General features: G+C 31.7%; 2 protein-coding genes across 5 annotated transcripts in view; both read right to left on the bottom strand.

Moving 5' to 3' along the window:
* Ude (Uracil-DNA degrading factor) overlaps positions 1 to 2,910 on the bottom strand; it is a 4,223-nt gene extending 1,313 nt beyond the window's left edge. Inside the window, exons 1-3 of one of the 3 annotated variants that reach the window (XM_088198718.1) lie at positions 2,826 to 2,910; positions 2,104 to 2,271; positions 1 to 52 (exon numbers count right to left, since the gene is read on the bottom strand). The exon at positions 1 to 52 is cut by the window's left edge and continues 260 nt beyond it. In XM_088198718.1, coding sequence (XP_088054844.1) covers positions 1 to 52; positions 2,104 to 2,257 — 206 coding nt within the window. In that variant the 5' untranslated portion in view covers positions 2,258 to 2,271; positions 2,826 to 2,910. Of the gene's footprint in view, positions 53 to 2,103; positions 2,272 to 2,344; positions 2,365 to 2,446; positions 2,542 to 2,825 lie in introns of those variants that run through there. The other 2 variants (XM_088198720.1, XM_088198719.1) reach the window with 2 other exon arrangements.
* Positions 2,911 to 3,937: 1,027 nt separating this feature from the next.
* On the bottom strand, positions 3,938 to 20,924 carry Orp8 (Oxysterol-binding protein-related protein 8). Of its 2 annotated transcripts, none has more exons than XM_088198635.1 (22): positions 20,546 to 20,924; positions 17,489 to 17,782; positions 17,342 to 17,417; positions 17,052 to 17,143; positions 15,311 to 15,475; positions 15,151 to 15,237; positions 14,941 to 15,085; positions 11,212 to 11,332; positions 11,041 to 11,138; positions 9,685 to 9,848; positions 9,142 to 9,320; positions 8,796 to 9,073; positions 8,504 to 8,700; positions 8,319 to 8,444; positions 8,103 to 8,243; positions 7,924 to 8,038; positions 7,793 to 7,859; positions 7,601 to 7,724; positions 7,479 to 7,540; positions 7,237 to 7,413; positions 6,276 to 6,457; positions 3,938 to 5,773 (listed from the first exon to the last, which is right to left on the bottom strand). In XM_088198635.1, the coding sequence occupies exons 2-21, from the start codon at positions 17,735 to 17,737 to the stop codon at positions 6,283 to 6,285; spliced, it is 2,838 nt and encodes a 945-aa protein (XP_088054761.1). In that variant the 5' UTR covers positions 17,738 to 17,782; positions 20,546 to 20,924; the 3' UTR covers positions 3,938 to 5,773; positions 6,276 to 6,282. The 2 variants fall into 2 exon arrangements, with proteins under 2 accessions (XP_088054761.1, XP_088054759.1); XM_088198633.1 differs by having other exon boundaries at positions 20,818 to 20,924.
* Between the last annotated feature and the right edge of the window lie 860 nt (positions 20,925 to 21,784).

Raw genomic sequence — 21,784 nt, 5'->3', positions numbered from 1 at the left:
AACACTTGGATGGCTTCAGAAATGTTCTTCAACTTTTCACTGTCTTTTGTAACTGTAATTATATTTAATACATATTATAAATAATCAATGACAATACATTTTTAACAGAGAAATATAATATTAGAAAATGATTCAATTTTATTAGAAACGCCTAATTTTAATTTATATTTGTATAAAAAGATGATATAAATTTATATAAACACCAAAAAAAATCCAATTTTAGTTATAATTATTAAAAGTAAGTAGTTATAAATAAGTATTTTGCCTACTATATAGAAATTTACTCTAATAATAACCATTCAATGAACGCTTTAAATGAATAATATATCCAAAAAAATAACATCACGAGTGCCGTCATTTTATTAATGCACGCCTTCGCAATACGCGCCGGTACTGCATATGTGCTCTGTTGCTACATTGGTTCCGCCCCACGGGAGAGACGAATAGGCAAAATATGTACTCTCAATAATCGCAAGGTGCAAGGGATGGAGAAAAAATAAAATTGTTTCTCTCACACTGCTCTCCGCGGGCCATGCAATCTTAATACATATGGTGTAATGTCGTCGTTCTTTGTATGGTAAGGAATATTATTATTATATTATATTTGAGCATGTATAATGAATAATTTTATATGTAAGTTTATATTCCAGATTTTTTTTACATCTCTTCATAGGGCAGGTTGGAGCATCCCCACCCCCCCATTTGAGTTTTGCCATAAAATTTTATATCATTTAATGAAATACTATGAATTTTAATGAAAGCAAAACTTTAAAAGCTAAAATGCTAAAATGACATCTCTTATCTCTGTGTCTCTGCGACTCTAACCGGAAAATATTTTTTAAAATGTCATTTCAGTGAAATCATATCGGAACACATTTTCACTGGTAGAAACATATTTTTACCAGAGAATTATACATTATCTGTATACATTATCTGTCATTTTCACTAGTGAAGTTTAAATACATTTTTACCAGTAGATATATTTTTCTACTATCGAAATTCTAATTTAGCTGATAGGCGCTAGTGAAATTATATGTTTCTCTAAAATATCTATGAAATTCAATTTGACAACTGCGAAACGTCCATTTGCTGTTCAAACCCAAACCTAACCCAATAAAAGATCAAAAACTAATTACAGTTTTAGAACTTTTATTAGGTCAAAGTCCGAAATACAAAGTAAGCCAGCGAAAGAATAAGTACAGATATACGCTGCATCTATTGTTTCATAATTTGTTTAAACTTCGTTTTTACATTATGTTTTAAAAATATGATAGCTATCCTAACCAAAATTACTAATGACTTCTGATATGAAAGTATTGGCCAAAGTATATTCAAACCGACTGTTAGTCAATAGGAGGGCGTAAAACATTATTATCACTTCTCAAAAGCCAATAATTCACGTCAAAAGCAATAAAATCGTGTCGACGCCGTTGCAGTGAGAACGCTCGGTACGAGCGTTTCCGAACAATGATGTGAATCTTAATGAAAACGGCTCACTGACTTCGCCCCCCCCCCCCGCTTATCTCCTGGGAAAATCTGAAATGGCGTCCATGTTTCTTTCCAGTACAAAAACAATTCGCGCGCTCCGATGGTGTACACTCAGTGTACATGTAAAAATGTGTACAAATTAGAGATTTAAAATTGAAAAAATGGGAATATTTTTACGAGATAATCGTTACAATAATAGTCAAAGTCGAAACAATTTGCCAAGTCGAAGTTTGAAGGAAAATATTTGAGTGGCAACACTGGCAACAATTACGTATGTTGTACGCTGTCCTTTCAAACCATGCACATTTTATGCATATCCTATCGTAATTATAGTGATAAAAGTTTAAAAATGCGTGCCGAATGGAGCAACAATTTATCCTTTGGCCTAACTGGTGAAAATAAACTTCTTCACCATTCGAAAAAGCCGTTAGCATTATTCATATAAAAGGGCTTTTCGCGAACACTCAGAAATGTTTAATTCGATCGGCGCCCAGACATTTTCAAATGTTTATCACATAATAAATTGAATCAAAACTTAAGACTATTGATAAATATATTAATTATAATCAGTAAACTAAGTAAAATGGTATTCTGCTGATAAATTTTGATACTTACGCTTCAATGTCCTTTTCGCGCGTCCAAGAAGACCTCTGACTGTGAGACCTTGATAAGACGTCGTTTCCTTCTTCAAGAGCTCTATAGTCTCGAGAGCTTTGGCCTTGTCTTTGAACCCGAATCCAGAATCTTCTTTCTTGTCATCTTTACCCATTTTTTCCCAGCGGTCTAGAAGGAAGATCGAGAAATATAAATAACACCGCTTCGTCCAAAGCTTGAGATTGGAATAAGAATCATATACCAAACTCTATAACCGAATGATGTCACATTACATTTTAGGCGATGATATAACCCAAACACGCGCAGATTCTCAACATGTTGACTACTAGTTAAATATACGTACAACTTTCACACGCGTCTCGTAGACTCTTCACTGCAAATTTTGAGAGTCACTGGTGTACTCTCGAAATCGATTAGATCACTACAAAAACTCGAATTTGACTAGAATACTTTTCGAACTTAATATGTGGGTCAATATACTTTGCTAGCAGAATAGTGATTCTCAACAATTAATTTACGAAACAAATATTAACAATGTGTTGGAGCATTTGAATAAATATTCGTTTGCTTATAATAATGTGGGTCAATGTAATCTTAAGAGATGATTCGTGGATGGTTTTTCGTTAAAAATGAAAGAGGATGTAAACATCCTCATAATTTGTAAACACCTCCAAAGAGTTGTTTACAAGTTAGGAACAACAATAATAAATTTGAAGTCATACCTGCGAACACGACTGCAAACTGTTCGATCAATTTTACTAATGGATATAAAAATATATTTTTTTGTATGTATACACTTGGTGTATTTATAACCTCACAAACACAAGTGTAAAATATAAATGTGTATGTGTCTACACGTATTAATATGACATCATATGTATAAATATATTGAAGGAAACAACGCGATTAACATTCATTATAAAAATAGTGACATCATGTTTTCTAAAATCGTGGGCTTCTTGAATTCTGAACTTAAATGTGAAAAAAACTGAATTCGTTATTAATTATGATGTCACTACTAAGCTATGCTAAATAGAAACGTTTTGCTAAATAAAAGTGAGTGAGATTAATGTGAAAATATTTAAAAATACAAATTAGTTCAAGAGCATTGACTAAATATATTTCATAGTATAAACTGAGGTAATAACTTAACTAAGTCAGGATATAATTAAATATTATAGTTTGCTTTATATTCATATGCATTGATAGATTTTTATCTCTTCTCTTCTCTTATTTTCTCTATTTCTATGTTTAATAAATGAAGTTAAATTTCAATTCTTTCTGTATATTGCAATTATTTTGATAAGTCCGTTTTTAAACGACGACTTAAGAAGTTGTATAATTACAGTTTGCTACTGATTTAGGTAATAAAGAAAATTTAAAATACTTTACTACAAATTTGTATGTATGACGTAGTATAGAAATGATCCTATTCTTACGCAGCTTTCTTCGTCTATCATATACAGTATACTCCCCAATAACACGGTAAATTTGAGATGTGCTATTTGACTAGAAAATACTCAACAATTTTTTGCAATACGTACATACGAATCAGGCGCATGTGGTGAGATATCCTCCCTTTAGCTCGCTCACACATAAAGTAACAGCCATCAAAATAGCACGTTATTGGGGGGTTTATGTATTTCCAAAATATGTTAACGAAGAAACCTTAAAGTGAAATATGGTAAATGTGAAAAAGCAGCGTAAAAATCGGATCATTTCTGTATTATGTAGCATTTGCGTACTGATGGCGCAACATTTTTTATTTTCTGTAGTTATACAACTTAATCGAAAAAACATGATACATTCAACAAATAAAAATAAAACAATAAAATGCAAATATGAATCAATTTATTTTATTCAATATAATATAAACTATATATGTATGTATGTATATTTATCATCTAAATTGACAAGTGCACAAAGTGAAAAATACAAAATATAAATACACATTGTGATGTCGTTTACTCTATGCGACTACGATCTGATGTTCCAGTGCCGACTTTAACCGTCACGATTTTACGTTTAAAATCTGTAAAAAAATCCGACGTCCAACCTTTATTTATATATAAAAATATTCGCTAGCATCGTTGAAAAACATAGTTCTACTAAAACAGCTGAAATATATTTATTAAGTATTTTTAAATAGATAAATAGAGACTGAGAAAGAGAGCTAGAACTAGACGATATATAAAAAATATTCTTCCCGGTAAATTCTTTAACAATCCACGAATCTAATCACACAAATATTAAAATGCCATTGGAAAACATCTCTATTGAGTATTTATATATAAAATAATAATAATCAACAATACAAACATTCGATACATGATATGTTGGAATATTTGTCGTCTAGAGCCGTTACAGTCATTAATCTTCTATTTATAAAGCGCTATTTTTTAAAATGCACCGTTTCGTAATATATTAATATAAAAAAGTAGTACGAGCTGTTTCAATTCCACTACCGATCATTTATCAGTTTACGTCTGAACTAATCGTTGACTTTAAAAACATTGTCATGATCGTTGCGTAAACGTAACCTCAAGAGTCGATCGTTGCCGATAACCTCAAAATAATAAATGTAAATGCGTCTATAAAATTAAAACTGCACTACACATCGAATGGCACGTTTCGTTTATCTCCTCTCATTTACGATAAAAAAAATATTTCATCACTATCGTCGTAAAAATCAACACTTATTAACTCTTGCTCCCATGACAGATATTTGTACTTGCGATACTACACACGTTCAACTACATTATAGTCTGCGGCTTAACTACCTAACTCTCGATTAAACACTGACATATCACAAAACGTTCATCGAATGGAATACAAATATAACATTTTATTATACATGGCTCAATTATACACAATACACGTATCCAAATTAATATAAATAACATATAAACCGTCACCGTGAGTGCCGTTACTTATATACACAACCGAACATCCCCAAAGAGCACTCTATCGACATAAGCTATATTAAATTGTATATTTTCAGCAATTGGGAACTTTTCGTTCGTTTATAAACATAAAAAATAAAAACAGCACATAATAACACAACATCTATCAATATAAATTAATAAATATATTAATCAATAATATAAATGGACATAAGTAGTGATTCGGAACGTACGTACAAATTTAAACTAATACTGTAAAAATCGCATTATCTCGTTTTGAAAAACGATACGGCAACACTTTTTTTTATATTCAATTAAGTTTGGTTTAAATTCAAAAATTATATAACCTTAAATACTTGAGCAAACTTCATATGAGAGTATATTTAAATTTTACTTAACCTATTCAACGTTATGTATATAACATTACATTATTTTAGGATTTGATATTATAAAACTTAAATGCGCTTCAAAAACAGCTATTTGAAAAATTCAAAAGTGAAAGTGTTGCCATATTACAAATAAAAAATAACTTTTTATCAACAACAAGCACCTATCGAAAAACGATTCTCGCAATCTCTCAGTCTTTTACAGTATTTCCTTTCATAAGAAAGACTGATTTTCAAGAATTGCAGACACTAAACTTGAAAAGAAAATGCATTTCTCATATCTTAAACTATTGCACCAAAATTCCTGGTCGACTTTGTCTAATCAGATATTTAAAAAGAAAACAGAAGAACATTCAAACTGGACGGAGCGATATTCATTATCTGAAATGAGCAATAAAATATGTTAATTATTAACAACACATAAAAATCTAATGACATGCCTTGAAATTTGCTAACTACATAATTGCCAACTTATAATTATTTTTTCTTAAAAAAGTTTAACAAGATTCATAAAATCTAGATATAAATATATTTACGGAATTTCGCCTACAAATATAAATAAAAATTAGACTAAAATTGTTGTATATTTATTGATTATACTATCACTTTATAGTATGGAAATATATAATCTTTTCTATCACAACTTACATTGATTTGTTGAACACCTATGATGTAAGTTCTGGGGAAAACAGTATACAAAAGCTTATTGAAGCCTATACAGTTTATCAGAAGCCCATAAAACTGCATTTAAATAGAATAAATTTTAACTCAAGTTCAATATAGCATCTTTTATAAACTACGCATTTCTCACAAGCAAGCATAGATTGCAAATTTACACTGAGGGGCATCGTTTATTTACTTCTTCATATATTATAATACTCACATGCACGTTAAAAAAATAACCATCGTATGATGAAATAAGCGATAATGTTCAGCGGCAGTAACAACATTAAATCTCTCGACAAACTATCTGAGAATAGGAGCGATCGCCTCTTTGATTGTCTTTCGTTTAATTCTCTAAGGGCGGTCTCTACTCGAGCGAGTGCACCTGCGACTGCTTGTTGCCTAAAAAATATTAATTTCAATTATTAAATAAACAATATATAAAATAATTGTTCCATAAAACGAATTATTTGTGCATTACAATAATAAAAAATGAGCAATAAATAAACATATCTATGTTCAATAAAAAATATTAGATTGAGCAATATTATATTTGTAGTGTGCACTAAAACAAATAATATGAGCATTAAAATAAATAAGCTGTGCATTAACATTTGTGTACCCAACGACCATACACCTGAAATTACTGGTTCCCGTTTGATCTCTGAAGTTTTAATGCACATATTATTCGTTTTAGGTCAGATTAAATTTTTTTAATTCATATATATTTTATAAAATGCTTATAATAAATGCGCAATTCGTTTTATGGAACAATTATAACTTATAATGACGGCCAACAACACCCGGTATGTCACCAAGCGTGACATACCTTATTTATTTAATGCACAAATCAATCATTTTAGTGCACATTACAAATAAAATGTTGCTCAATTTAATATTAATTATTCAACACATGTATATTTATTTAACCACTTCCCGGTCGATTTCTTCAAAGGTAATCGTTCAAAAAAAAAAACATATTCAACCATTGAAAGCCACCAAACTATAAATATACGTTCATTTCTTGCTAACCCCAGGTTGAGAACCGCTGTTCTTGAAAGAATACCCGAAATAATGAAAATTATATGTTCCCACATATATGCGCGAGTGTACGAAATTTTAATTCGTGTTTATGTGGGAATGTCCAAAATGGTACAACTTCTTTAAACCTAGATACTCACTGTACTAAAACGGCCATCAAGACAGTGGCGGCGTTAGGTTGCTCTTCAGGATCAAGCACTCTCGTCCTTGAGTGTCTCAGGGGAGTTTCCGGCACCTCGTCCAGCCTACCGACCATGTTCATGACTCCGGCCAGCTCCGCTTCCACCCTCATCAAAGCAGACGTTACCGATTGTCGCCTGAGAATATTCAAATTAATACAAATTCATGACATGCTATTAAAAATAATAAAGACGGAAAATACCCTTGTGATATTCTACGATGATGAGAATTGGTAGAATCGCTTTCGGTTCCAGAATGCTCCGTCTATAAAGCAACAACCGTGAAAAAGACGATCGTTAAAACATAATATTAGATTTTAATAACCTCAATGTGTGCTGCAGTAGCGTGCATCTCAGATTTCACCGAACACGTCGAAGATTTGCGCCTCAGGGTTTTTATCATAAAATCATTTTCGTACTCCAACACGTCGACGCGTTCGTCCCAAGGACTAAAGTATTAAATACACGTTAAAACATTCAATATCGAATAAGTTAATACCGCGTTTCGAATACTAACGAAAAATTTGGATAGTTGTACTCCCAACAGTTTGATATTTCTACATTATGACTAATCGGCAAAAGATCTAAAATACACAAGCAATATAAAGTTATCAGCGTAATATGTTCTATAATACAAAAGTGACTCACGATCGTCAAATATGATCTTTCTAAAGTACCGCGGCATCCATTCTTTGCCGCCGAGTCCTCTGGCTCTCTCCCGTTGAGCTTCTTCGATGATGGTCTTCTCTTCAGTGGCAGCAACCTATACAGAAAAAATAAATTTAATATGCAACGCAAAAATACTTTGAAGTAATAGCAAAACACACTTGATCTTCATTTTGGATCGCCAACGATACTCTGGACCAGAGTTTTTGACTTTCAAATTCGCCGAGATGATCAGGGCTGATGAGCTGTCTTCTTAAACGCTTAGTTTTAAGTTCGGCCACGTCTATCAGCAACGATTCTTCCTGTATGTATAAAAATAACATAATATTAAATATAGTTCTATGTGGCGAAAACAGCAAGACAATAAAATAAATTACCATCGTCCGTTTATCTTTTATATGAATTTTATCGTCCCAGTGTCCTTCTAAAGTTGCAACTGTATCCTTATACTTTTTTATCCGTCCTGAGACCATATTTATACTATCAGATCCTCCAATGAACGGCTGAAATAAATACATAGTAATCAATAGCAATAATGTTGAAATACACTAGATGAGGCTACCTTTAATCTAAATTCAATATCGGCGGAATAAGAAGTAGAAGGACAATGTATCATAACTCTGCCTCCGAGCTCCATTGACAAAGTACCCATTAGGAGACCTTTGCAATGTGCATACGGAGAAGTAGCTATGTAAACTTCGTTCAGTGGCAAAAGGGTAATTTTGGCGGCACCGTCCAAGATCGCCGAAGTCGAATTACCTACGCAACAAATTAATTAAGACACGTACTTCTTTTACTTTAGTTTGTTGAGATAGTGACTCTTTGCTTGTTACATATCTATAATATAAGCATACCGTAAAACTTTGATTTGGCAAGAATGGTCGCTTCGATAGCGAAACCTTCTTTCCTATTAGACACATAAAATGCCGACACCGGAGGATGATGAGAAACCTGCTCGGCTATGTAATAAGTCCTCGAGCCGGTCTTTTCGTGCAACCAACAGCACCGGAACGTTTCACCGAGCACTGGATTATATGGCTTTTTGAGTCCTCGAGGCTTTCGGTACAGGCCCGATAAATACCACTTAACAATGGTCTTCATTCGGTCGTACGGATCGTTATAATGGCAAACACTGAAAATGGCAAATGTTAAAAATACAAATTGATAAAGCGTTTACGGTTAATAAAAACGATTCAATACCTTGATAATATGTCTGAATGATAAAAAGAATCGGACAGTTTGTCTAAAAAGGAACGAGGCTCTAGTATGAACGTTGGTAAGACGACTTTGGAAAGATCCATACCAGGTCTCACTTGTTTGACTAAATACCACAAAAGCGACTTGTTCTCTTCTGCCAGTTCTTCGACAACTTCACCCGACTGAAAATATGCATTGTATCATATTAAACATAAATAAAAATTAACACTTTACAGACCGATGACTTAATTAGGCATAATTTGAAAAACTCGTTAAGAGCCGTTGACGCAAATATGTGTTATTTGACATATGCATTAAAAAAAAAAAATATACACGAATTGCTGTCCATGATATGCACGGCAAAGTCATAAAATCTATTGAGCGTCAGAAAATATAAATCATATTGGCAATTATATGATCAAGATTCAAAAATTATATTTTTTTAAAGAATTTAATGCATACTTTGTCAAAAGCCTTTTCAATATCCGCCTAGATAATTTTTCGAGAACAAATCATTGCCACGATACGATCATAAATAATATTTACTTGTCCAATATCATCGTTCAATTCGTTAACATAGACTGTTGTAAGACGAGCTTTAATCTTGTCTGCCGTCACTTCTATGTGATGGCTGATTCCCGCAGCTAGCGTTTCCACAATTCCATCGTGACCTTCCGAATCCGACTCTGATAACTCGACGCCTTCCAAATCTGAAATCAAACACGGGGAAATCTATGCAAGAGGAAAGTAAGCGCAATTTCTAGCTTACAAAACCTATACAATGATTAAATCTAAACTTATATTTATTCCATTGTGACCTTTTTCTTTGACGATCTTTCCTGACAAATAAATCAATTGCGACGATTGTCGCTCCATATTGGCGAGAGTTTCTCTCTCGAGCATATTAGCCGACGGTAACTTTCCGAAATTGATTAAAGAAAATTTGCTTTGATCTATCAAATCAGCGTTGAGACCAGAAACGGCCGGTACCGATAAAGCTAGCTCGCGGTAATCCTCCAAGTTTTTAGAAGTCGATTGTTTCGCTACATCTTCGTCTCGGATGTGATGGATTCGTGGTTCGGCTGATTTTCTGCCTGAAACGTAATTATTGAAGCTCAATATGTTCTTCAGAGTAGATTCAGCGAAGTTCTTCTTTCTAAAGTCGTCGGAGGACTTTTGATCGTTTTTAAAAACGCTGGATTGAGTCGAAGATCTTCGTTTTGGAAGAGCGCCGGCTATTTTCAAGAAATTCTCTTCCAATAAAATCATAGGAGAAGAACGCTTTCTGCTGACATCGGATTTAGGCGACTCTAATCGGTCAATATCGTTAAAATTTACTTCTCTGGGGTTATCTAGTTTTTTTTTAAAAAAACGCAGAGGGGTAATCGTCGAACTTTTGAAAAGTCCCTCTTTGGGTTTGTCTTTGGAACTCAAAGAAGACGTATAAACAGTATTCTTAGCAAAATCAGAGCTTAAATCCTCTCTCGACGGTTCTTTGTTCTTCTTCATGAAATTAATATTCTGAATCCATTTGGAGCAGCCAGGTTTATCTACACTGTCCACAGATTTATCGTTGATTGTTTTACTGGTGTCTTTGAACTTTTCGTTTTCGTTCAATTCGAACGGAGCGTCGTCGTCCGAAAGCAGGCTCTCGAACGTATTTATGATTTGCTTCCACTTCATGATGCACAGTTCGATATCCGAGTCGCTCCTCACCAAGTTGCTTATTATCGACTTTTTCCGAGGACTCAGGAAAGCTAAACTATGATCGACACAACTGATGGACGCTAGCAATTTTGTGACTACATCGGATCAATAGTCAATGTGAAGCATTTACAGGATGAACAGATAGGATTGTTAACAGACTGATTAGTGATTGCAACAATAAGAATTCAAATATACCATGTTCGGGGAAATGCTTCTCCAAGTCTTCGGGAGACCATTGGGTCTCGTGATTTATGGTGGTGTCGGCTACTTTGGCGATTCCTCCAGCGCCACACCTATGAAAGGTGAAATTTGCGGTTAAATTATGAATCTGAATAATAATAAAAGACTTATTACTATCAAATTTACCTCAACAACATGTTCGAACACTTCAAAGCCAATTCCAAACCGTCTAGCCAACTTTTTCCAGCTGCTTGCGATGGCGCTCGGAATATAAGGTGGGAAGTCGGTAATGGTTGGACCACAGCACCTAAAAGTAAATTTCAAACTCATGAATACACGAGCTGTTAAATGACAAGAACCATTTTGCACTTTTTTGCCACAAAGATAACTTGATTTGTAATAAAATTACACGCTAATTTTAACTGTATCATTAATCCTTAAATATCATGTCAAAATTATTATTTTATATTTTCGGTAAAATTCATCGATTTTAACACTTTAACTAAATATTTAAAAATCATTTCTAATTACATGTTTACACTTGATTATAATACGATAAAACAGTCAGTAATATCAGTGTTAATGACTACCACTTTTTATAAAAATACTATATATTTAAACTCATATGTAAAATCGCTATAACTCTAAATACAAATTTTTTTCACGATAAACGTAAGACAAATATGAAATTATTTTTTGGGCAGACGTTTTCAACCATTAAAATTCGGGAAATCGATTTTTTTTAATTAAAAAATTATTTTTATCGCTTTTTTAAGATAAAATATGAGGATCGTCTTTATTTTTATGGTTATCAACATGACCCCCATAAGAGGGCGGGGGGGGGGGGGGGCTGGCGGGGCACCGATTGATTTTTTAAAACTATTTTTTCACTATTTGTTACGAGATCGATTAGTTTTGTTTGTTCGTCTTCGTACTTGTCCGTGTACCTGCTATGGCCGAAGTTCATAGAATTCGTTTATCACAATCTCAAGGCCATTGTTATAAGTATCGTAAATATTTTCAAGCTTATCTCAAAAACACATGTGCATTTCCATTTTTGTGAAGATCTTATTTATTGTTTTGAGCCACAAGTTTGTATTATATTGTATACTTAAAGCTGCTTTTATTCTGTTAGACTAAGTTTAATTTAATTAAAAAATAAATGTGTATTTCCGCACTATTGTGAAATATTATGTAATAAAGTAGAATTAAAATTTGGAATGAAAGCAATGCTATTTGTTTAAATTGCAAAATGCACAAATGTAAATTTTATTTAAATCAAACTTACTTTATTGTTCTTTCTCGTTTCTCTTATATATTTTTAATAATTGTAACATATATTGAGAATATAAATCAACGTCGTTCCGACACTGAAGTAATTAATCAGTTTCGGATATTTTAGAAGAACCAACAGTCACAGAAAATGGAAGAATAGTTGTTAAAAGCAAAGAATTATTCAGAATTTCTATATTTTTTCCTGCGTTAGATTATATTATTAATGGTTTGAAGCAGCAAATAAAATAAACAAATTGTTTTTCCCAATTTTCGATATTTAAAATTTAGATAATAACCAAATTTCAACGATAGGAGCATTGTTGATTAGTCTTCTTTAATAGAAGAAATCCTTCATTTGAAAAAATTAAAAAACAATTTTCGGCGCTGAAAAATATCCGTTAAAACTTTTAAATTCAATTTTTAAGAAAAAAATACAGGGTATATTTATATAAATATATGTATTGTCCAAAAATTATTTTACACAATTCCAGTCACTCTTTGAACGACATAAATCTTTCAGGAGAATAGGGAATTTTTTGAAAGCATGGCAAAGAAATAATTGAAACAAAAATGGCCCAATGACTTATCGATCTTGTGCATTGAAAATTATATAGCCAAGAAAAGAAATTATAGCGAAGTGATTGAAGAGTATGCGTAAAAAAATCAAGAAAATTTATTTTGAAATAATTTACATACACATAAGTATATGTATAAATAATTTATAAATAATAATGTAAATAATTGTGTGAATCAAAATGTAAATAATTACGTTAATAGAAATGTAAATAATTGTATATATAAAATGAAAATAATTGTAAAAATAAAAATTTAAGAATTTGTAAAAATAAAAATGTAAATAAATATTAAATAATCATGTACATTATATTTAGCCTTTTATTGTATGTAAATTTATTTGCTTTTACAAAATTAACCAAAATCATTATTTTTTAGCTTTTAATTAAATTAAAATTATTTTTAAACATTATTTTTTAGCTTTTAATTAAATTTAAATTATTTTTAAACATTCTTTTTTAGCTTTAAATTAAATTAAATTTAAAACTTGTATATTATCAGAAAATCCTTAATCCCATTACTCCCAAATGTGATTTTTTAAGTGTCTTAATTTCTATTTTCATTTTAAAAAAAAAACTTTAAATTGTTTTTTTTTTAATTTCAAATAAAAGGAAGTATAATTATTTAGTTTTAAAAAAAATGGCATTTCGAGCCTGATAAATACATATGTTGGCCTGGGGGACCGATTCAGGATTTGGGGGCTAAGGTTATCAAAATAGGCACATGGCATTTGACAATTTTACGAGTGTGCACAGACTGGAACGCAGATATAAACATTTACGACCAGAGAACAGTGTTAGAAAAATGGTTTGGCAAAAGATTAAGATTGTTTGAAGCTAGTTATATAAATAAGTATACGATATACGTAAAATTTTCTGTATCATCTCGATTGATATTAGATGACGCATATTTGCGTCATCGGCTCTTAACGATTTGTTTGTAAATAACGCATATTTTAATCATCTGTATGTTAAGTGTTATTGTATGGTCAGTTCATAATTATAAATAGTCAGTAACTTCTTCATAAAAATAATAAATTCTTTTAACAAACGGTCAGTAAAGCTCCGATTATAGCTATTAACCTGTTTTAACAACAGTACTGATCAATACGTGTGATGTATTATAGCTATATACATTTACTTTGCTGAGATTTGACAATATTTTTTTGCCACAAAAATTAAATTATCTGTTTTTAATGTAAAATTATGCACTGATATCCGAATCAGTTATTAGATTTCTTTACTAATAAATCTTTTTTCTTAAAAAATTATGAAGTCAGACATTACAATGCATTGAGCACTGGACACAATTAACTAATTAATATTCAATGACAATGATAGTTTTAAAAATTATAACAGCCGTAACAATGAAACGCATCAGGAAAAATTGGTCCAAGGAACCAGAACCATCACAAAAGAATAACTTTTTTACATCTGGACCTGGCAGTCATGTCCATAAGCTCAGAATAAATAAAAAATATATTAAGAAATAATTGCCATACAGGACCATGGTTTTTCAACAGTGGCCTTTGTGCCCCAAAGATCGACTTTAATGCAGTAAATAACTATTATAATAATAAACACAACCTTAAGGAATACACATTTTATGCCAAAAGAACACTAAATACAGAGGCGGATCTATCTTAAAGCAAATTGACCAAAAAATAAACTGAAACATGGTTAGTTATAAGTCCTATGAAGTCGAATATAAGAAAAAAAATTCAATCCACCTTGGTCACTTGAGACGACCAGCTCGCACAAAGCGGTCTACGCTACATTTAGACCACAATAAAACACCTCGCCATTCCTAGATAACAATGAGATGTCTAGCAAGAAACTAACAATGTGAGTAGACCCCATATATGACTAATAATAAAAAAATATAACAATGACAGCTGAAGTAGACATGTAATTTTACATATAACTAAATTTATCTTAATCTTAATATAATGAAATGAATAAAAGTGAAATGAGTAGGTCGTTAACTTTGAGTCTTTTTATTTTTGTAACGTAAACAAAACCTTTCCTTATTCTGTTCTATAAAAAATACAGTACAATCACAAATTACCAATTGTCTCGCTGTGCGGTCTTCTAGGCGCCCAGATGCTCTGCTCCAATGGATGATAGAGTTTAAAACAGAAACCGTCCTTCTTACTTGGCCTTTCGATGACATTACATGCCGTCAATAAGACAGTACCGACCCATGAACTAGTCTAAAACACAATCTTATCAATAACACAATAACCATAACGTGCTTTAAATCTAAAACTGTACTAACCTTCGCTTTGTGATTCTTGTAAATGAGTAGTAATCCCGGTTTTAAGACGCACCATAATTTAGTCCAAGATTTAAGAGTACCTCTAACCTATAAATTAAAAAAACGACGATGTACATATTTATATAATAACTTTTTAATACTTTCAGGATTCAACACTCACCTTGAGCCAATCGGCCAAAATCGTAACAGTTGGATCCTCGAGCGAGGATAGAAGTTCGGAAGTCACGCGCTTCTTTTCCCGTCTGTAATGCTGACGTTGAGCTTTGTAAGATTCTTTCCTCGAAAGCCTCAGTCCGGCTCCGAAACTGGCTCCAGCATCTGAAGTCTATATTATTGAATATGCTAAGTAATGGTTTATGATTTCTAAATCTGCCAGAGATGCATAAAATCACATTTTAAATGCCACCTGCTTAAAATATGCTTTTTGTGTCGAATTTTTGCACTTGTCTTTTTACCATCGGCATTGTTAACATTTTGCTTTTATGCTTCTGAAAACCATTTAAGAATAGAATGTTTATCGACGTATCTACTGTGACCGAAATTCGCAGAATTCGTTCGTTAAACGTAACAAAATGTTGGAAAGGCTCACCTTTTATTATCTTTTATCTCAAAAATAAATTTTTGTGAGGTTTCAAGATGCAAAGATTTTATTTCAATCAGTTTATTTATTCTATTGGGGTAATTTTTTTATATGCAAATCTGCACAAAACAATCGCTGATACGAATCTGATCTTTATGTATATCGAATTCGTTGCAAGCATTATTAGCTATTGTATATACAATAAATCGATAAAATGACGTATTTAAAATGCTCCGTAAATTTTTCTGAATTAATTCAATCACAGCAGATCTTAATTCTGATGATTTGAAAAAGATGAAATGACGTCCCTAATCAAAAAATATGATGAAATGACGTCCCTAATCAAAAAGTATGTAATAATAAATTAAGCATATTCCTTTTGAAGCCCTCACTGAATTTTACAAAATTTAAAAAGTTCAACCATTAATTAACCAATAGTTGTTTTTTAATTAAATAATATTTCACAGACAATTAATTGATTTTTTGCACTAATTAGTTAAGCAAATTAATATCAGTAAAAACCGAGAAAAATATTCGAATACTTCATCCATTTTTTATCCAATATTCATATAGTTAAAAACTACGAATAATTAACTAACCGTATGATTTTTTTACATTTTCTACTAAAACTTATATCAAATTATAATAATACAGTATTTATTCAGTAGCACTTTCTAAAACCACATTATTTTTTATATATTTTATTGGACAATTCAAAAGTTGATACCAGTTGTAGCATGTTTATTTTACTCAATTGATAATATAATGGACAAAGAAGCTGAAATTTATCCAGTTAATTTATTCAATTCTCTGAATCTAAATAATAGGTAATCACATCACAAAATAGCCCTGAATGTTAGTAACTCTATTATGCTATTGAGAAAATTAAATTGGAAGACGACTGTTTTTATTTCCAGAAAGCAATTATTGATTTCTAGTGTTTTGCCTTTTCACTTAAGACAGTTACTTAATGTGAGTAGAATGGATTCAAAAGATGAATGCTTCTCTCATGGCAATTTTAAATCATAATGATCAATAGTGGGTCTTTTTTCTTCTAATTTTTAATTTTTATAAGTATTGACTCTCGAGATTCACGTTTCAAAAATGGGGACGAGAAAATATAAAAATATCCGAGGTGACTTTTTAGTGTCGTGTTTTTTTATTTTTAAAATTCCCAATTCTCGGAAAATCCCAGAATTCTACGAATTTTTAATCCTGACTCCCGGAATTAAAAATATCCTCGGGAACTAATCCATGTGATACATACACTAATAACTATGGTTATTAGCATTGAGCTATTTAAATTTAAAAGTTATCTCACCATAACCCCCATTGCATCGGTGCCGCAGCTGAACGCTCCCGGCGAATGAGGCGCTGCCATGGGACTCTGCTGGGACATATGCCATTGAGCGTCTAAAAAAGATGATATAATATTAATGGTACATTGATGATAAGTCATATCAAACTTTAGTTTATCTGAGTATTATGAGCTCAATTTAAATTGCGTTACTGACATTAAAAATAACCCATATTTTCTATGTAATGTCTTTTATTATATGTGCTTATCTAGAACTAAAAAAATTATAGCATTGATCTGTATAATAACTTTACCAGTGTACGGTGTTGAAGTGGTGGAAAATGAAGGTGGCAACATTACTTGAAGATTGCCGTGTGATCTATTAATGTTCTACAAAAAAAATAACAACAAATTGAATCATCGATAATATTCCAAATTGACAAAAAAAATGCGATACTCACTTTACTTTCGGTCACTTTCGGCTTAAGATCGTCCTTGGTCGTCTGACCGATCAGAGCTTCGTGAGCCATGCCGATCCCGGCCGTTAGGGTGTGCGCATCCTTCGAGCTCACGTGCCCGGCGAACTTCTCCTCTCTGTTGTGAGGCGGGGAGCACGATGAGTTCCTCTCGGTGGCAAGATTCCGCAGTATCGGAGTGGAAGGCGTGGTCGCAGCTGGAGAGCTGTTTTCGTAAGCTGGCGAATGACTCATGGCGCAAACGTGTCCCGAACAAGTTTTATAACATTATGATCCGACCTAAAAAAAATTCAAACTAGAGAGCACCGCCTTTGCTTCTGCGCCCTTCTGAAATAACTAATTAGCTACACAGCACTCTTATCAAACAAGCGCACAAATTGAGTATTATCTCAGAGTTAAAATGGTCGTAAATTAAAATGTTCATATCGTAAGTCGTACATTGAACTTGTCGTACATGAAAAGTGTAGTTATGCTATTATAATAATAATCGTAAATATTAATAACCATAAAAGCAAAACCAATCATTAAAAAGCAATAAGCTACTAGTGCTTTGGTATTTTGTAGTTTGATTCACGTATCAATCATTATACCCTCATTAATCAAAATACAACTATTATCATAATCATAACATCATTAAACTATAATAAAAACATATTAAAATTAATATATATAAAGAGGAAAGTGGTATACTTTGGAACTGTTTTAATCGTATTTCAATAATTTAAATTAACAAATGTGACAGAAAGCATTTTTATACGTATGTCACGGAAATAATTTTAATGTCATCAGGAACAAGTAAAATATGCGGGATTAAATATATCTGATTTCACAAACATCCAAATCACCTAATTCAATGATCAATTCAACTTCAAATATGTTTTATATTATGATTCAATCTTTATCTATTAAATTGGTACAAACTTGAAACATAATATTATTATTTGCTGATCTTTCTCTTCGTAGTAAAATTTCATTGATAAATAATATATATTTTTGAACGAGTTTTATCAAATATGGTTTGTCATATGCTGTGTTAAAAAATATTGCTTAAATTAATATAATATATTAAATTAACCTGTAATTTTTTTATTGCACATTTTGATTACAAAGAAAAGAGCTCGATTCAGATCTGAAATTACAAGCTGTTTTTAGCTACATCATTAATATTTCTTATCGATTTTACTTTTTCTATAACTAATTTTACTTTGACAGAAAATTCAAAAATCATTTTTATTTTAAATTATATGAAACATGACACCTTAAACATTATGACTGTCATTTTTATATGTGGCTCCACTTTTTAATTTCATGTTTATAACCTAGATCCTAAAAATTAGCTCTAAATCATTTAAATAGTACTATGTAAAAACATGCAATTTTACATAATATTTAAGTATAACTAATATTTTAATTGATGATAAACTTTTTACTGCTTTTACAATAAATAATTCAACAATATGTATATAACGTGTCTATGATGTTTTGATTATATTTATTCAGTGTATAAACAATTAGCTATATTATCTAAATAAAATAATAAATAATAATAAAAAAAACAACTCTTCTTAAATAAAAATTATCAAAAGCATGTCGATTAAAAATTTTCTTATCAATTTTACTACATTTTATTAACATTATTTACAAGAACTTATTAATATGTCAATAAAATTCTTGGAGATAAAAAGTCGATTGCAAAATTTGATAATCATAATTTAAGTTAATTCAAGTAAGACATTGAACAATGAAGAGATTTTATAAGCATAAAAAGACATTTAATTTTATATATCAGAGACAAAGCGTCATATGTTTACAAACTAGCAAATACACAGAATTTATCAAGTATATGTAGAAATATCTTATATTTCATATTTTATTATCATTTTTAAATACAAAATATTGTATAATACACCAATTTAATTTTAAGATATCTTTTAGAATGAAATTTTGTGCATAAATGTATACTTAGAATTAAGAATCTTATTTTCGAATCATCTCATAGAGAAGTCAGTATTAGCTCTAAAAAATTAGAATAGTTTTAAATCATCAGCATATAATTAAATAATGCTATTGAGCAATTACCTTTATAGTATCAACTTATACAACCTAAACCAAAGCACATGCTCAATAGTTAGAGAATTCTAATAGGATATTTATTAAATAAAAATAGATTCTAGTTCCGCTCCAAAGGGAGATGAAATACATTGATCTCCTCCCCTTTCCCCAGTTGAATACAAACTGTAAAGTTGCCATAGAAAATCAATGGCATCGGAACTTATACTTTGAAGCCAGAGAAGAGTAAGACCAGGGATGTCATTTCAGTTTTTCCAAAGGATGGCAAAAGTTGATCAGGCAGTGATCAGTTTTTTAATATTTCGATTTCATTAAGATTCATAGTATTTTATTAAATGTCTCAGTGGAAATGCTTGGTTATCTAGCGGTTATATTGAGCGGTCATATTGAGACTTTTTACAACAATATTACGACTTACAATAAATGAGAATCGAATAAAGGACATCTAAACCGAATTTCGCCCAATATGAGGGCGCAAAAACAATTATCCCTTCTCAGAAGTCAAAAATCTACGTCAATAGCAATAAAATCGTGCCGTTACCGAGCGTTCCCACTGCGATAGCGCCAACATTATATTTTCACTGGTAAAAATATATATGTATCTACTGTTGAAAATGTATACCAATATTATTTCACTGTAATGACATATTTTAAAAAATATTTGACTTTTTTTTAACTCTCCCCCCCCCCCTCCAAATGACATCTGTCTAAAACTCCGCATCCCAGCGAGATCAACACAACATAGTATCCATTTATTGCACAAATTGTAAGGCCATATTTTAACTGTTGCGAACGATTCTCGCCATAGTTACGAAAGTACCTTCACAATGATTGCACATTTTGTGGCATATATGTTTTCACAAGTATCTTTTACTGTCAAAATATTAGTTAAATATAATAATAAGACATTCCCAAGGTACGTCACTTTCCTCTGCATATAATTAAAGAACAACATTAAAAATATTTATATACTATATTGTTATTCCTCAGCTTCAGCTTCCAATATGAAAGTTCGACTGTGCATTATCTGCAGTCCACTTGACGTTACACAAGACGGTTTAATTACTCGGCAATTACGCGAATACTGCGGAAGCCGAGCGATTAGTCACGAAATCGCCGACGCCGGTTTTTAACGATCAAGGACGGACATCGCGCTGCAATATTGCGGTCTAATCTTTCGGTCGGCGAGAATCGAAACGGTCTGAATGGCGATTTACTAATATTCGTTGGAAATTGATACAAACTGTCAAAGCTGCCGAGCGTCGAGATGAGGGCGAGGGGGCGAGGGGGCGCGCCCCCCGGATTTAATGTTTGCGCCGAACGTCACTTGCGCTAATGATCCAGATCTTACAATTTTCGGCCATAAGCTTTGCATTTATATTATTACATATTTTATCATCGAAAAATATTCAAGTTTTCGTTGTTATCATAAAAATACCCCATTAATTTTACAGGGCGCAGCAAGAAAACGGGCGCTTATAAAAATAATTATATATGGGTATTTTTAAATTATAAGCTAATCGTATAATAAACATGATTGTACCATGGCCCTTCAACACGGACAGTTTAACATCGATCGTCAGCAGTTTTGTCAATCTACAAAATAATTTACTTTTTAAACATAAAAAATAATCACTATCAGTATTCCAAGGAGTGCCTCCGATAATGAGATAATTAAAAATAATATCTAAATTAGAACATTGCTTTTTTTTATTACATATTTATTAAAAATAAATATATACACTGTTACATGCTGCATACAATCATAGGACTGTCCCGAAAGTAATCCGAGTTAATTTATACGTTAAATCTACGATAGTAAAATAAAGTATATGAGGTATTTCATATAGTAGAACAGAATTTTAATTCGTAGCATGGAGTAGCATAAAATGCTTATTATAAAGTTGTTTTTGCGTTTTCACTAACAAAACTGTTGCTGGCAGATTCATATGCGACCTGTGTTTTCAACACCGTCTTACTGTGGTAAGGTCGCCAACCGTTTGACCAGGAATGATCGGTACGTCGATCGCTAATTCGTAAAATACAAATGTTAAACTTAAATCTGAATTTTAAATAAATAGTTCGCGCATCCCATCGCGATGGGCAGAATTCCTAGAATATTTAGCCCACGTGCACATGCCTCAACCTATCTCAAACATCAGGTAAAAAAGATAGTGTTGACGCCCGTTTCGCCGTTTGTACGCGTTCGCG

This window comes from Plectrocnemia conspersa, unplaced genomic scaffold (assembly GCF_051122295.1).
Source record: "Plectrocnemia conspersa isolate PC_06_02 unplaced genomic scaffold, ASM5112229v1 ptg000011l, whole genome shotgun sequence".
In the NCBI taxonomy this organism is placed as follows: domain Eukaryota; kingdom Metazoa; phylum Arthropoda; class Insecta; order Trichoptera; family Polycentropodidae; genus Plectrocnemia; species Plectrocnemia conspersa.
The sequence above is the reverse complement of the archived record's forward strand: the minus strand, read 5'-3'. Positions and strand labels throughout refer to the sequence as shown.

What these genes read in the sequence shown, in the direction of transcription:
- Orp8 (XM_088198635.1), bottom strand. Translation starts at nt 17,737, where the DNA reads ATGAGTCATTCGCCAGCTTACGAAAACAGCTCTCCAGCTGCGACCACG. An exon ending in ACCGCACAGCGAGACAATTG is followed by an intron (nt 11,333 to 14,940) that starts GTAATTTGTGAT and finishes ATTTACTTTTAG; the next exon opens with GTGCTGTGGTCCAACCATTA. An exon ending in CATTCAGACATATTATCAAG is followed by an intron (nt 9,074 to 9,141) that starts GTATTGAATCGT and finishes TGCCATTTTCAG; the next exon opens with TGTTTGCCATTATAACGATC.